The 14814-nt window shown below is 41.8% G+C and overlaps 1 protein-coding gene across 1 annotated transcript in view; it reads right to left on the bottom strand.

Annotated features, from left to right (window-relative positions):
• Positions 1-3933, bottom strand: part of eprs1 (glutamyl-prolyl-tRNA synthetase 1) — a 51498-nt gene extending 47565 nt beyond the window's left edge. Inside the window, exons 1-2 of the mRNA XM_063055746.1 lie at positions 3785-3933; positions 168-252 (exon numbers count right to left, since the gene is read on the bottom strand). Coding sequence (XP_062911816.1) covers positions 168-252; positions 3785-3827 — 128 coding nt within the window. The 5' untranslated portion in view covers positions 3828-3933. The remainder of the gene's footprint in view (positions 1-167; positions 253-3784) is intronic.
• Positions 3934-14814: the final 10881 nt, after the last annotated feature.

The raw sequence follows: 14814 nt of genomic DNA, 5'->3' as shown, positions 1-14814 counted from the left end.
CTAAAGAATACATTTCCTTCATCTTTCTCTACTCATTAATATATTATTAATTCAGTAAGAGGAAGACATAATCTATAATATATAGAAGGATAATTTATTATTTAAAAAACCTTCAAAGTTGAAAAAGGGTGCAACAATTCCAAGTATCCACTTATAACAATACTTACTCAGAAACTCGCAGAATGTTCTCGTTACCCTCTTCAACCAAAACGTTGACATAATCTTTGATGTGCTCAACAGTTAGCAATACACCTGCAAAAGGGAACAATTTCATTCTCTAGATTTCTACAGTTTGAATCACAAATCCAATTTAAGTGAATGATGATTTTATAATATGTGAAATGGTCTCAGTCAATGTTTAGAATAACATCCCAGACAATACTATTTACAAAACGCACTTAATCTTTGCAGTGCATAGCTACCAGCAGTATGAAATGTCATTAAGAAAATTACAAAAACTCTAACATTAATAGTCCAGTCCTCAAAATCAACCCTCCTAGTAAATGTCAGCAATCATGATTTGAATGCTAAAGTTAAAGTTGCATTAAACATTTGCAATTACTAATTCTCACATCCCTTTATTTCTGAAGATACTTCTGGCACCATTTGGTTAGTTCTTTCCCTGAAACCTACTGCAATAAATTGTCAACTCCACCAAAAATTTAATTTGTTTCCTTTTAAATCTACATGAGTGCTTTTTGCTGTACATAAATCTTGCAGAGTTCAGAGTTGCTAAGGCGGTTTGGTTGAGCAAAGGCTTCAACAACAGTTTTGAAAGCAAATCTGCATTGACCTTGCAAAGTACTAATCAATTCTCACTTAAAACATGTTGGTTCTGTTGCTAATGAAGGAAGTGCTACATTATTCAATTTTAATACTCAGCAAAAAGTGATGAGGAAAACTGATTTTCTGTTCTATGCTATGGTTAAGAATGCCAAGAAAAATGGGGTCTGAAAGATTAACTTATTTAAGTTGTCCATCAAACAAAATACATAAAACATTAAATAGAAGTTTATTTTCATTTCCAATTTCATTTTTTGAAAATCACATAATCAATAATTACTTCAGTAACCACCAGAGTTCTCATGGCTTGAATAACTGCTGCATTGCAGATTGGAAGACTGGATGCAAGGTGAAAAGCCATCCAAAGTAAAACAAGAGCAATTGACATTTTCACCCAATTGTCAATGCTAAACAGCACCACCAGGTGTGTTGAATGGAGAATGCATTTTTCTTGCACTTACCTTGCACCAACTTTTTATTGGATAGGGCAAAACATCAGAAGCACCCCACCTTGCCATCTTATCTGCACTGCAGCAATTCCACTCATCAGAACAGTAAGACTTGCTGCTCCCACAATCAATGCTCTTATCATTTTAAGATCAATTGCAACTGCAAAACAGGTTGGAAAACATTTTCTTCACCTTATTGTTTAAGAGCCAATCTAACCAAATTATAGTTTTATGCGAAAGACAGTGGTGAGCATCCTGCTTTGGTATCCACCAGATGGAGAAGCTTTTGGCCAATACAGTTTTGCTTATTTTCCTTCCATTAATGGAAATGCTATAATGCAGAGGGGATGGATATCACTCACCAAACTTAAAAACAATCAAACTATTAATCTTAAATTATAAAATTGCTCACCCAAATAAACCCAATTAGTGCATGCATGCTGTTTTAAATTACAGTGATTATGTAGTACAAAGTAAATGCCACATAAAATAGTTAGAGCAGCATAATAGTGCAGCTGTTGGTGTTGCTGCTGTATGGCTCCAATGGCGTAGGTTCAATCTTCATCCTGGATGCTGCAAATGCGAGTTTGTACATTCTCCCTATGATGAAATGGGTTTCCCCCTCAAATCCCAAAGACATATTGGTAGGTAATTTAGTCACCATATATTGACCCTAGCAGGCAGGAGAATTAGGAGGGGTGGGAGTTATTGACCATGTGAGGGATGCAGTTACAGGGAAATAAACCTCAGGGATTATTCTGAGGAAACTATTTTAGAAATATTCCACTACCCTGCTTTGCCACACATAAAATGATATAATGGTCAGAGCAACAAAGAGCAAGGCGCACAATTTTTTTTACTAAAATTAGTATCAACTAAACTCTAAATAACAAGACAAATCAGATATGGACACAACCAGTTAAAAGGGTCAACATTTAAAATAAGTGAATACTGCAGATCACTTGAAATCTGAGATCTCAATTTCACAGAAGGTTTAAAAATCTAACTATTGACATCATTAGCCCTCGTTAATTAATTACCACATATTTAACACTTCTCTTCTTTGGTGCATTAAACACAATGATAGCCCGAGGTATCAGAAGTCAGTTTGAATCGCACTGGTCAATTCATTTGGCTTATCATGGAGTTGCTTCAAAAATAGAGCTTCAAAATTTCGTAAGAATTTCCCCAATTATAAAATCACAAGGAATATGTGCCAGTATTCTTTCAAGATTCAAGTTTACCAGGCGCACATCAAAGCACACAATGAAATGCATCCTTTACATTAACAACTGACACACCCAAAGGAGTGTTGGGGTCAACCTGCAAGTGTTGCCACTCATTTAATATATCAATATTTGATATTGTTACATATATTTATATTCTATTGTATAGCAAAGACTAATCAGATCGTCCAAATGTGTGCTTCAACTGAAATGTGATAAATCAGGCAAAAGTAGCCTATTTCAAGAGGATGGTAGTGATTGTGCTACAAAATGCAAATGAGTAAAACCTATCAGCATTCTAATTCATGATTGCATGGTAGTAATGAAAAATACATTAAGCAGACATCTTGTCTGGTTAATTTCTTGACTCTCATAATATAAGATATCCCATAGCCCTAACAAAATAGAATATACTTAGATACAAAAAAGTGAAGGTTCAGAAAGCCTCTACAAAGAGTATTTATTTGAACAGATTCAGGATTAATGAAGTGTTTTCAAGTTTATGCTTTGGGGTATAGTTATTATTTAAGATGTTGGGTTGCAACATTAACTGCAGGCAAATCAGAAGCATCTGATCAGGCAACAGATCCATCTGTCAAGGTATGCAAGAAAACCCTTGTCACTATCCTTCAGGAGTGCAGACTTATTTGTCCGAAGTGTTCCTGTATCCTTTCTTCCCCTCCCTCTGCAGATGAAAACCACTTAACTTATTTTTCTCAATATACCACTATTATCTTGAAATGAAAAATATTGAATGGGTATGAACATGTCAGCATCATAATAGTGTTTCAGAATAGAGTTTATAAATATAAAAAGCTTCTGTGCCATAAGTGTATTTTAAATCACCAGAACCACACCCATTTATTGTCCAATTAAAATTGGTCGGCCGATCATGTCCCTGGTCCTTTAATTTCTCTCAACGTAATTCACTCTCCAACTTAAATTTTATACCTACTGCAAACAATCTAAAGGAATATAGGAAATTAAAACCTTAAAGGAATTAGAATAGCTTTATAATCATAACAAATACAGCATTTTAGGGGAAAATATTGATGTATCCTTTTTTTTTAACTTTTAGTCTTTTAGGCAATTGTTAGAAAATAAGTATTATCGGCGAATAAACAGTTGGGTGATTCAGCCCCGTGCTTTCCCATCTTTCACACTCTGAAGTGCAGAGCCCGCTTGTCCTGTCAAGTCTGCATGGCTGGGGATCCCAGGCTGGAGGAACGCACATGATGCAACACCGTGTGCTGTGCAGCAGCAAGCAGGGCAGGTAACTCGGGTTCTCGCTCTCAGCCCGCCCGCTGTCCGGCACTTTACACTCACCTAACGGAGGGCTGGAGACGTTCACGGATAGACTCAAAGCCATCTGCTGTGCCGTTGATCACCTCAGCCTCAGTGACAGCCGTCACCGCTCGCCAACTGCTTCACTCTGAAGTCGCTCCCGCGATCGCGATGAAGTGAAACTGACTGGTTCCGGGCGCTACAGGGTCATTCTTCCCCCATGACTCCTGCTTCCGGCAACCTTTCACTCAGACACTGCCCAGTCATCGCTGGGGGTTTCAAATTACCTTTGTCTGCAACATTTCATCTAATCTGAAACCACGAAATTAAAAAGCACATGGATTTACAGTGAGGACCTGCTTACAACGAACTGTTTTTTTTGTATTTTTGATGAAAATTGTCATAAAAATGTTTACTGTATTTTGTTGTGTGCCACGTATTAGACAATTACTACAAACTAGAAAAACCAGGCTGGGAGGTGGAGAGGATAGGAGGAGTTGGCATGAACTGAAATGTTAAAGTGTTGTAGTGTGTAAAGAGCACATACTTTACAGAAGCACGTCAACAAGTAAACTTTCAAATTCGAAGCATAGACTGTGAGATAGGCCCTCTGGTCTGCCGCCTTTTTGCCGAGCAGCATACTTATCTGTATTAATCCTACTTGACTGATTTAATTCCATTGCCCTCTATTACTTGCTCACTCAAGTACCTGATGCCTCTTAAACGTTGTTACTGTTCTTGCCTTCACCCACCTTCTTTGATTCAAGATACCAATTGCTCTGTGTGAGTATCTTACTCCTCAGATCCCTATTAAACGTCTTCCCGCACCATAAACTGGACACCCTTACAATGAGAAACAGACACCTATTTAACTAATTTATGCCTCATAAGTTTATATATCTCCATCGTGATGCCTCTCAGCACCCTTTGCTCCAAGGAAAACAGACCCAACCAATCCTTTCTCTCCTTTTAACTCAAGCTCTTTAATCCAGACAATATCTTTGTTCTGCTGAAGTGTTACAGCAGGGAACGTCGTTTCCATAGATGCTGCCTGGCCTGCTGAGTTGCTCCGGCATTTTGTGTGTGTTGCTTGGATTTCCAGCACCTGGAGATTTTCTCTTTGCAACATCGTTGTTAAACTTTCCTGCACTTTCTCTTGCTTGGCACAGCACATAATGATGGCTCCTCTTGCTTAGTCACGTCTTTGCTGCAGTATGATGACCAGAACTGCATTTAAAGTTCAAAGTAACATTTATTATCAAAGTACAAACACATCACCACATACAACCTTGAGATTCTTCTTCCTGCAGGCATACTTAGCAAATCTATAGAACAATAACTGTGAACAGGATCAATGAACAAGAAATTCTGCAAATGCAAATGTAAATAAATTAGCAATAAATAACAAGAGCATAAAATAACGAGATAAAGAGTCCTTAAAGTGAGACCTTCAGTTGTGGGATCGCCAGAAATAGAATGATTCTAGTTATCCCTTTTTGTTCAAGAGCCTGATGGTTGAGGGATAATAACTGGTCTTGAACCTGCTGGTGTAAGTCCTAAGCCACATGTAACTTCTATCTGATGGCAGCACTGAGAAAAGAGCATAGCCTGGCTGGTGAGGATCTTTGTTGATGGATGCTGCTTTTCTTTGGCAACATTTCACGTAGATGTGCTCAGTGGTTGGGAGGGCTTTACCCATGATGTACTGGACCAAATTCACTGTGCTTTGTAGGATTTTCCACTCAAAGACATTGGTGTTCCCACACCAAGCCATAATGCAGCCAGTCAGCACAATTTCCAGCACACATCTATAGAAGTTTGCTGAGGTTTTTGATGACATGCCAAATCTCTGCAGACTCCTGAGAAAGTAGGGGCCCTGTCATGCTTCCTTCGCAGTTATATTTATATGATGGGTCCTCTGAGATGGTGACACCCGGGAATTTAAAGTACTGACCCTCTCCACCTCTGATCCCCCGATGAGTACTGGCTCATGGACCTCAGGTTTCCCTCACCCGAAGTGCACAATCAGTTTGGTTAGTGTGGACTAACCAAAGGTTTGTATGACTATAATATAATGTCCCAACTTTTGTACTCATTGCTTCAATAAAGAAGTCATGCATGCTCTATGCCTTCCTCACCATCTTGTCTACTTGTTTTATCACTTTATGAGAACTATGTAATCATATCCCTTCATCTCTTTGTTCCCCAAGGCCCTGTCATTCATTGTGTGTTAACTTCCCAAAATGCATCACATCGTTCTTGTCTTAAATTATATCTGCCTTTGCTTTGCCCACTTTCCCAGTTGATCTAGATACTGTTGTTACCTTAAACAACCTTTTTCACTGTCCACTATACCACCAATTCTGTGTTCATCTACAAACTTAATCATACTGTTTACATTCTCATCCAAATCATTAACGTATACAATTAACAACAGAAGACCCAGTACCAGTCCATGTGTACCACTGGTTACAGACTGCCAATATAAAAAATTATATTCCACTACTACCCTCTGTCTCCTCTCAACAAAGCAATATTGTAACTAATCGGCTAGCTCCTCCTAGATCCCACGCATTCTAACCTTCCGGACCAGTCAACCATACAGGACCTTTTTAAAGGCTTTGCTAACATCCATATAGACAACATCGACCACACTAGCTTCATAAATCCTCTGGGACACAAAAAAAACTTGATCAAATTTGTGAGTCATGATTTTGAATGCACTAGGTCACGCAGACTAAATTAGGTTATAAAAGTAAGAAAATGCATGAAGATGGAAAAGATAACAGAAAAGCTCGGAATGGAACTCTCCCACCCTCTTTAAGGCTGGCAATGATAACGCTGATCTTGAAACCAGGCAAACCTCCTACTAAATGTTCCTCATTTAGACCGATAAGTCTAATTGGATCGGACACAAAAATACTTTGTAAAGTCTTGGCAAGAAGACTAGATCCTTATATCCCACATCTAGTTCATAATGATCAGAATGGTGTTGTGCAAAAACGCCAAGGATTCAATAATATTAGAAGAGTTCTTAACATAATTCATGAAAAATTTGACACGAGATAGAGCAGTATTATCACTGGATGCTCGGCAGGCCTTCAATACAATAGAATGGCCATATTTATTTAATGTATTACCTAGATTTGGATTTGGAAAGAACTTCCTTAAATGGATTCAGATTTTATATACAAACCCAATAGCCAGTGTCTTAACAAATAGAATAGTTTCTAAACCAGTCATCTAGGAACGATCTACTCACCAGGGATGTCCTTCGTCTCTGATGTTGTTTATACTGGCCACAGAACCCCTGGCTATGGCAATAAGAACACAGACAGGCCTGTTGGGCATCCAGCTAGGAGAACCGGAACATAGAATATCCTTAACACAAAATAATCTGCAGATGCTGTTGTCAAAGGAACACTCACAATGTGCTGGAGGAACTCAGCAGGTCTGTCAGCATCAGTTGAAAAGATTAGTCGACGTTTCGGGCCGAAACCCTTCATCAGGACTGAAGGAAGAACTTTGGGGAGGGTTTGAAGAATGCTGGTAGTTGAAAAAAACAGTAATTTGAAAGACAAAAGGGGTGGGGGAGGGGAAGCAGGGAGGTGATTGGCAGGAGAACAATGCGCAGTAGTAGAAGGAGGTGGAACTATGAGGGAGGTGATGTGAAATAGGGATAGAGGAAGGGAGGGGGAGGGAATTACCGAAAGTTGGAGAATTCTATGTTCATACCAAGGGGCTGGAGACTACCTAGACGGTATATGAGGTGTTGCTCCTCCACCCTGAGTTTAGCCTCATCATGGCAGTAGAGGAGACCATGTATGGACATATCTGAATGGGAATGGGAAGCAGAGTTGAAGTGGGTGGCTACCGGGAGATCCTGTCTGTTGTGGCGGACGGAGTGGAGGTGCTCGACGAAGCGGTCCCCCAATCTGCGTAGGGTTTCACCGATGTAGAGGAGGCCGCACTGGGAGCACCAGATGCAATAGGTGACCCCAATAGATTCGCAAGTGAAGTGTTGCCTCACCTGCAAGGACTGTTTGGGGCCCTGAATGGTGGCAAGAGAGGAGGTGTAGGGACAGGTGTAGCACTTACACTTACAGGGATGAGTGCTGGGTGGGAGATCCGTGGGGAGGGACGTGTGGATCAGGGAGTCGTGGAGGGAGTGGTCCCTGTGGAAAGCGGAGAGAGGTGGAGACGGAAAGATGTGCTTAGTGGTGGGGTCCTGTTGAAGGTGGCGGAAGTTGCGGAGGATAACGTGCTGGATCCGGAGGCTGGTGGGGTGGTAGGTGAGGACAAGGGGAACTCTGTCCCTGTTGTGGTGGCGAGAAGATGGGGTGAGGGCTGAAGTGCGGGAAATGGAGGAGATGCGGGTGAGGGCATCATTGATCACTGTAGAAGGGAAACCACGATTCTTAAAGAAAGAGGACATTTGAGATGTCCTGGAACGGAAAGCCTCATCCTGGGAGCAGATGCGGCTGAGGCGGAGGAACTGGGAATAGGGAATGGCATTTTTGCATGTGGCAGGGTGGGAAGAGGTATAGTCGAGGTAGTTATGAGAGTCAGTGGGCTTGTAGAAGATGTCAGTGGACAGTCTGTCTCCAGAGATAGAGATGGAGACCGAGACATCGAGAAAGGGGAGAGAAGTGTCAGAGACAGACCAAGTGAATTTGAGGGCTGGGTGGAAGTTTGAAGTAAAGTCGCTGAAATTGGCGAGCTCAGCATGGGTGCAGGAAGCAGCACCAAATGTAGTTGTCAATGTATGAAGGAAAAGTTGGGGAGCAGTACCAGAATAGGTTTGGAGCACAGACTGTTCCACATAACCAACGAAGAGGCAGGCGTAGCTGGGTCCCATGCAAGTTCCCATAGCTACACCCTCAGTCTGAAGAAAGTGGGAAGAGCCAAAAGAGAAGTTATTAAGTGTGAGAACCAGTTCTGCCAACTGAAGGAGGGTTGTGGTGGTGGGGAACTGGTGAGGTCTATTATCCAGGAAGTAGCAGAGGGCTTTGAGGCCTTCTTGATGGGGAATGGATGTATATAAGGATTGGACTTCCATAGTAAAAATGGTTGGGACCGGGAAACTGGAAGGTATTGAAGAGGTGGAGGGCATGGGATGTATCGCGGATGTAGGTGGGTAGGGACTGAACTATGGGTGATAAAATGGAGTTCAGGTAGGCAGATACAAGTTCGGTTGGACAGGAGCAGGCAGAAACTGTGGGTCTACCAGGACAGTCAGGCTTGTTTATCTTTGGGAGGAGGTAAAACTGAGTAGTACGGGTTGTGGGAATAATGAGTTTAGCGGCTGAGGATGGAAGGTCTCCTGAGTAGATAAGGGCGGTGATTGTGCGGGAGACAATGGTTTGATGTTTACCAGCATTCTTCAAACCCTCCCCAAAGTTCTTCCTTCAGTCCTGACGAAGTGTTTTGGCCCGAAACGTCAACTAATCTTTTCAACTGATGCTGACTGACCTGCTGAGTTCCTCCAGCGCATTGTGAGTGTTCCATAGAATATCCTTATATGCTGATGACGTGATTCTTTTTTTAAAACAAATTTATCCATTAGTATTCCAAACTTAATGCAACTGATTGAATTGTTTGGGCAGTTCTCTGGTTATAACATTAACATCTCAAAATCATCAATACTATTTTTGAACAAAGAGGAAAGACTGAAACCAGTCATAAAAACCCCATTTATAAATGCAAGGGAAGGATTTTCCTACTTTGGCGTCAAAATTGCCCCTGAAATTAAAACAATCGTTCCAACAAACTATGACCCACTAGTGGACGAAGTGAAAGAGACGTTGGATCGATGGATAACAATGCCCATATCAATGATTAGCCATATAAACATGATCAAAATGAATATATTACCAAAATTGCTATACCTTTTTCAATCACTTCCTCTCCCACTACCAAAATCATTTTTTGATATATCCAAATAGTATTTTTAGTAAATTCATTTGGAATAATAAAAAAATCTAGACTGAGACTTAGGCTGCTATACCTGCCTTGTGAAAGGGGAGGGCTATGGCTCCCAAACCTGAAATGGTATGTGATGAACTCCCAGGTTTATCTTGCCATGGAGGTGGGGGGGGGGTGGTGGGGGAGAGAGAGAGAGAGAGGGGGGGAGGGGGGGAAGAGAGAGAGAGAGAGAGAGAGAGAGAGAGAGAGAGAGAGAGAGAGAGAGAGAGAGAGAGAGAGAGAGAGACTATTTGACTCCGCAGCTTGTTTTGATTTAAGCAAGGACACGCACTCACAGTTGGGGTCGGACAATGGAAGGAAGCCAGTGACTGAAGGCTGAGCGTGAGCTCCAGTATCAGATGGAAAAATTAAAGTTGGATGCCGAGGATAGGCAGAGATGGCAACAGTTAGAGTTTGAGTTATGAGTAAAACAGCTCGAGGCTGAGGAAACGGACAAACAGAGAGCAGAAGCAGAAAGACAGAGACAGTTTGAGCTGGAAAAGATAGAGGGATTGCAGCAAGGAGGTCTAGTGCTACACCCTGGCGATGGGTTGAGTGCCAGCCGGGAGGTTAAATTGGTAGCCCCATTTGACGAAGTAGAAGTTGATAAATACTTGTTGCATTTTGAAAAGGTGGCTCAGAGTCAAAAGTGGCTGAAAAGAAGTTGGCCTGTTTTGTTACAAAGTGTATTTAAGGGTAAAGCCCAACAAGCTTATTCAGCCCTATCACTTGAAGATGCAGCTAATTATGATATTGTGAAATGGGCAGTGCTTAAAGCTTATGAGTTGGTTCTGGAAGCTTATAGACAAAGGTTTAGAAATTTGAGGAAGTCTATGATTCAGACATATGGAATTTGCTTGTGAAAAGTTTGTGTATTTTGATTGCTGGTGCACATCTAAGAATATGGATGATGATTTTGACAGCTTGAAAGAGTTAGTTCTAATTGAAGAATTCAAAGGGTGTGTCCCTGATGAGATAAAGACATATTTGGATGAAAAGGGCACTGCCACTTTGCAAGAGTCTGCTAGATTAGCAGATGAGTATGCTTTAACCCACAAGGTTAAGTTTACCCCGAGTAAGAGCTTCCAAAAGAGTAGCAGGGATAACCCGCAGGGTAAACCAGAAATTAAATTGGGTACTAGTGACAGAAGTAAGGATGAAGGGAGGCAGTTGAAGGAGAAATATTCTGGTTTTACTTGTTACTATTGTAAGAAACCTGGTCATATGATGGCTAATTCTTCCGTTCTGAAGAAGAAGGAAAAGGATGCAATCCCTAATGCTTGTATTCAGCAGGTTGAAACACTTATATACCCAGAGGGTTCTGCACATTCTAATGAGGCTCAGTTAAAGACTGAGAGGTCTGACCAAGTTAAGAAAGGATTCGATCATTTTAAGTCAGATGGGTTTGTATCAGGAAAGAAAGGGACAACCCCGGTACCAGTGAAAATTCTTTGAGACACTGGGGCTTCTCAGTCACTTATATTAGACAGTTTTCTAAAATTTAGTGCTGAGACTGACACTGGGGAGGTAAATCTTATTAAAGGCATTGGGGGCGGCATGATTTCTGTTTCATTGCACAAGGTAACTTTAGAGTCAGGGTTGTTTTCGGGACTTGTTAAGATAGGGCTATGTTCCCATTTCCCGATGGAAGATGTTACTGTGCTGTTAGGGAATGACATAGCAGGTGGTGAAGTTTATCCAGCAGTGCAGCTAATAAATAAGCCTGCCACTGATGACCCACGGATGGATGTTGATATTTATCCTGTCTGCACAGTAACAGGAAGCATGACTAAAAAGTCTGCCAACGCAGATGGTTCTGTGCAGCATAATTCAGATGCCCAGGATAACCAAAATTGGGATTTAGGTGATGATGACTTGGCAGGAATTACTCTGCCTTCATTGTTTGAACGAGATTCAGGGAGTAAGTCTGACGAGAAAGGTCTAGGAAGGAGTTTGTAGCAGAACAAAATTGGGATCCTGAGATTGAAGCTTTAAAAGAAACAGTTCTCTCAGAGGATGAGATTTAAAAAGTGCCAGTAGGGTACTATCTCAAGGATGGGGCATTGATGAGGAAGTGGAGAGCACCTACTGTACCTGTGAATGAGGAATGGACAATTGTTCACCAAGTTGTAGTTCCTAAGGTCTATAGGACCGAAATTTTAACTTCGGCTCACAGTATGCCTTTAGCTGGACACTTTGGGGTGAATAAAACTGCAAACAGGATTAAGAAAGAATTTTACTGGCCGAATCTGAAGAAAGATGTTGTGCAAAACCTGTCACACTTGTCAAATTGTGGGGAAACCTAATCAGGCCATCCCAGTGGCCCCACTTCGGCCTATACCTGCATTCGGTGAACCTTTTCCCAAAACTATAGTGGATTGTGTTGGCCCATTGCCAAAGACAACAGCTGGCCATCAGTATCTGTTAACCATAATATGCACTGCATCCAGATTCCCTGAGGCAATCTCTCTCAGAAATATTAAAGCTGAAACTGTGGTGAAGGCTCTCACCAAGTTTTTTCTTTGTTCGGTTTACCTAAAGAAATTCAATTTGATCGTGGCAGTAATTTCACATCAGGATTATTCCAACAGGTAGTTTGTGAACTGGGAGTTAAACAAATTACATCATCTGCGTATCATCCAGAATCACAAGGGGGTTCAGAAAGATTTCATTCTACCTTCAAAACAATGATTAAGAAATACTATATTGAGAATGAGAAAAACTGGGATGAGGGGGTACATCTGCTCCTATTTGCCGTAAGAGAATCAGTGCAGGAATCGCCGGGTTTTAGTCCATTTGAACTCGTATTTGGTCACAGAGTGAGGGGATATTTGACCTTGCTGAGGGAACAGTGAACTGATGAAAAAGTGCATGTTAGCTTGTTAAGCTATGTTTTGGAGTTCAAAAATAAATTACACCAAGTCTGTAGCCTCGCAAGACAAAACCTACAGAATTATTAAAATAAAATGAAACATAGGTATGATAGGCAAGCTCGAGAAAGGACATACGTGAGAGACAAAATATGAGTGTTATTTCCAATGTTGACGAATCCGCTCCAAGCAAAGTTTAGCGGGCCATACGAAATAATCTCTAAAAGTGATTCTTTGAATTTTGTTATTAAAACACCCGATCGAAGAAAACCCACACAGGTGGTACATGTGAATATGATAAAGCGTTATTTTGATCCAGAGTCGCCATCTGAGAGTGTTGTTGTGGGAACATGTGAAACTAGAGGGCCTGAGAATGGGATAACTGACTCGTCTGAGAATTTTAACAAGCCAAACATAGTCTCAGTGACGCTTTTGAACTCAGTTATTTTGGAAAACATTGATAACAAATTAGTCCATTTGCAGCCAAAGCAACGACAACAACTAAAAGAGTTAATTCTAAAGTTTGAAGATTTGTTTCCCAATGTACTCAAACAAACTTCGGTCGCTGTGCAGGACGTAGATGTTGGTCAAACTGACCCTGTTAAGCAGCACCCCTATCGCATGAACATATAGAAAAGAGTAGGAGATTGAATACATGCTGAAAAATGGTATTATCAGGCCATCAACATCAGATTGGGTCTCACGCTGTGTTATTGTGCCCAAACCTGACGGTAGTGTTAGATTTGTACTGATTATAGGAAGATTAATGCAGTAACAAAATCAGATGCTTACCCTATCCCTAGGGTGGATGATTGCATTGATAAGGTTGGAAAAGCTAAATTCCTTACAAAGATTAATCTGTTAAAAGGGTATTGGTGTATTCCATTGACGGAGAGAGACAGAGAAATTTCTGTGTTTGTGACACCTTCTGGATTGTACAAATATAACGTTTTGCCATTTGGAATGAAAAATTCTCCAGGAACCTTCCAAAGAACGATTAACTCTGTAATTCAAGGGTTAGGAAATACAGATGCCTATATTGACGGCTTTGTCATAAGGAGTGACACTTGGGAAGGGCATATCTCGGCAGTAGAAAAGCTGTTTGACAGGCTTCCCAAGGCCAACCTTACAGTCAACTTAGCTAAGAGTGAATTTGGCCATGCCACTGTGACCTATCTTGGCTATGTAGTAGGTCAAGGCAAGCTGGCTCCTGTTCAGGCAAAAGTCCAAGCAGTTGCTGACATTCCTGTTTCAACTGGTAAGAAAGCTCTTAGACCGAACCTTGTCAGGAGGCATTTGATCGACTAAAAGCTATCCTATGTCATCAACCTGTGCCCAGGGCACCTGATATTACAAAGCCATTTTCTATCGCTGTGGATGCCAGTGACGAAGCTGCTGGGGCAGTGCTATCACAAAAAGATGATGATGATGTTGAACATCCTGTAGCTTGCTTTTCGAGGAAATTTAATGAACATCAAAGGAATTACTCCACTATAGAGAAAGGGTTGTTGTCACTCATTTTGGCTTTACAACATTTTGATGTCTATGTTTGTCCTGCGCAGAAACCACTTGTGGTTTACACCACAATCAACACATGTTCCACTCTCCCCTCCTACCCTTCCTCACAGTCCCCCACCCTGCTCTCATGGCTATACCCCTCCCCCACACAAAACCACCATGGTGGGCTTCACGGCTGAACAGGTGAGAAGACAGCTGAAACCTCTCAACCCAAGCAAGGTTGCAGGACCGGATGGTGTCAGTACCAGGGTGCTCAAAGCCTGTGCCCCTCAGCTATGTGGAGTACTTCGCCATGTATTCAACCTGAGCCTGAGGCTCTGGAGGGTTCCTGTACTGTGGAAAACGTTCTGCCTCGTCCCTGTGCCAAAGACGCCGCGCCCCAGCGGCCTCAATGACTACAGACCGGTGGCATCTCCCACATCATGAAGACCCTGGAGAGACTTGTTCTGGAGCTGCTCCGGCCTATGGTCAGGCCACACTCAGATCCCCTCCAGTTGGCCTACCAGCCCTGACTAGGAGTTGAGGATGCCATCGTCTACCTGCTGAACCGTGTCTACGCCCACCTGGACAAGCCAGCGAGCACTGTGAGAGTCATGTTTTTTGACTTCTCCAGTGTGTTCAACACCATTCACCCTGCTCTGCTGGGGGAGAAGCTGACAGCGATGCAGGTGGATGCTCCCCTGGTGTCATGGATTCTTGATTACCTGACTGGCAGACCAC

This window comes from Mobula hypostoma, chromosome 8, assembly GCF_963921235.1.
Source record: "Mobula hypostoma chromosome 8, sMobHyp1.1, whole genome shotgun sequence".
NCBI lineage: Eukaryota > Metazoa > Chordata > Chondrichthyes > Myliobatiformes > Myliobatidae > Mobula > Mobula hypostoma.
This window is presented reverse-complemented; position numbering and strand designations above follow the sequence as displayed.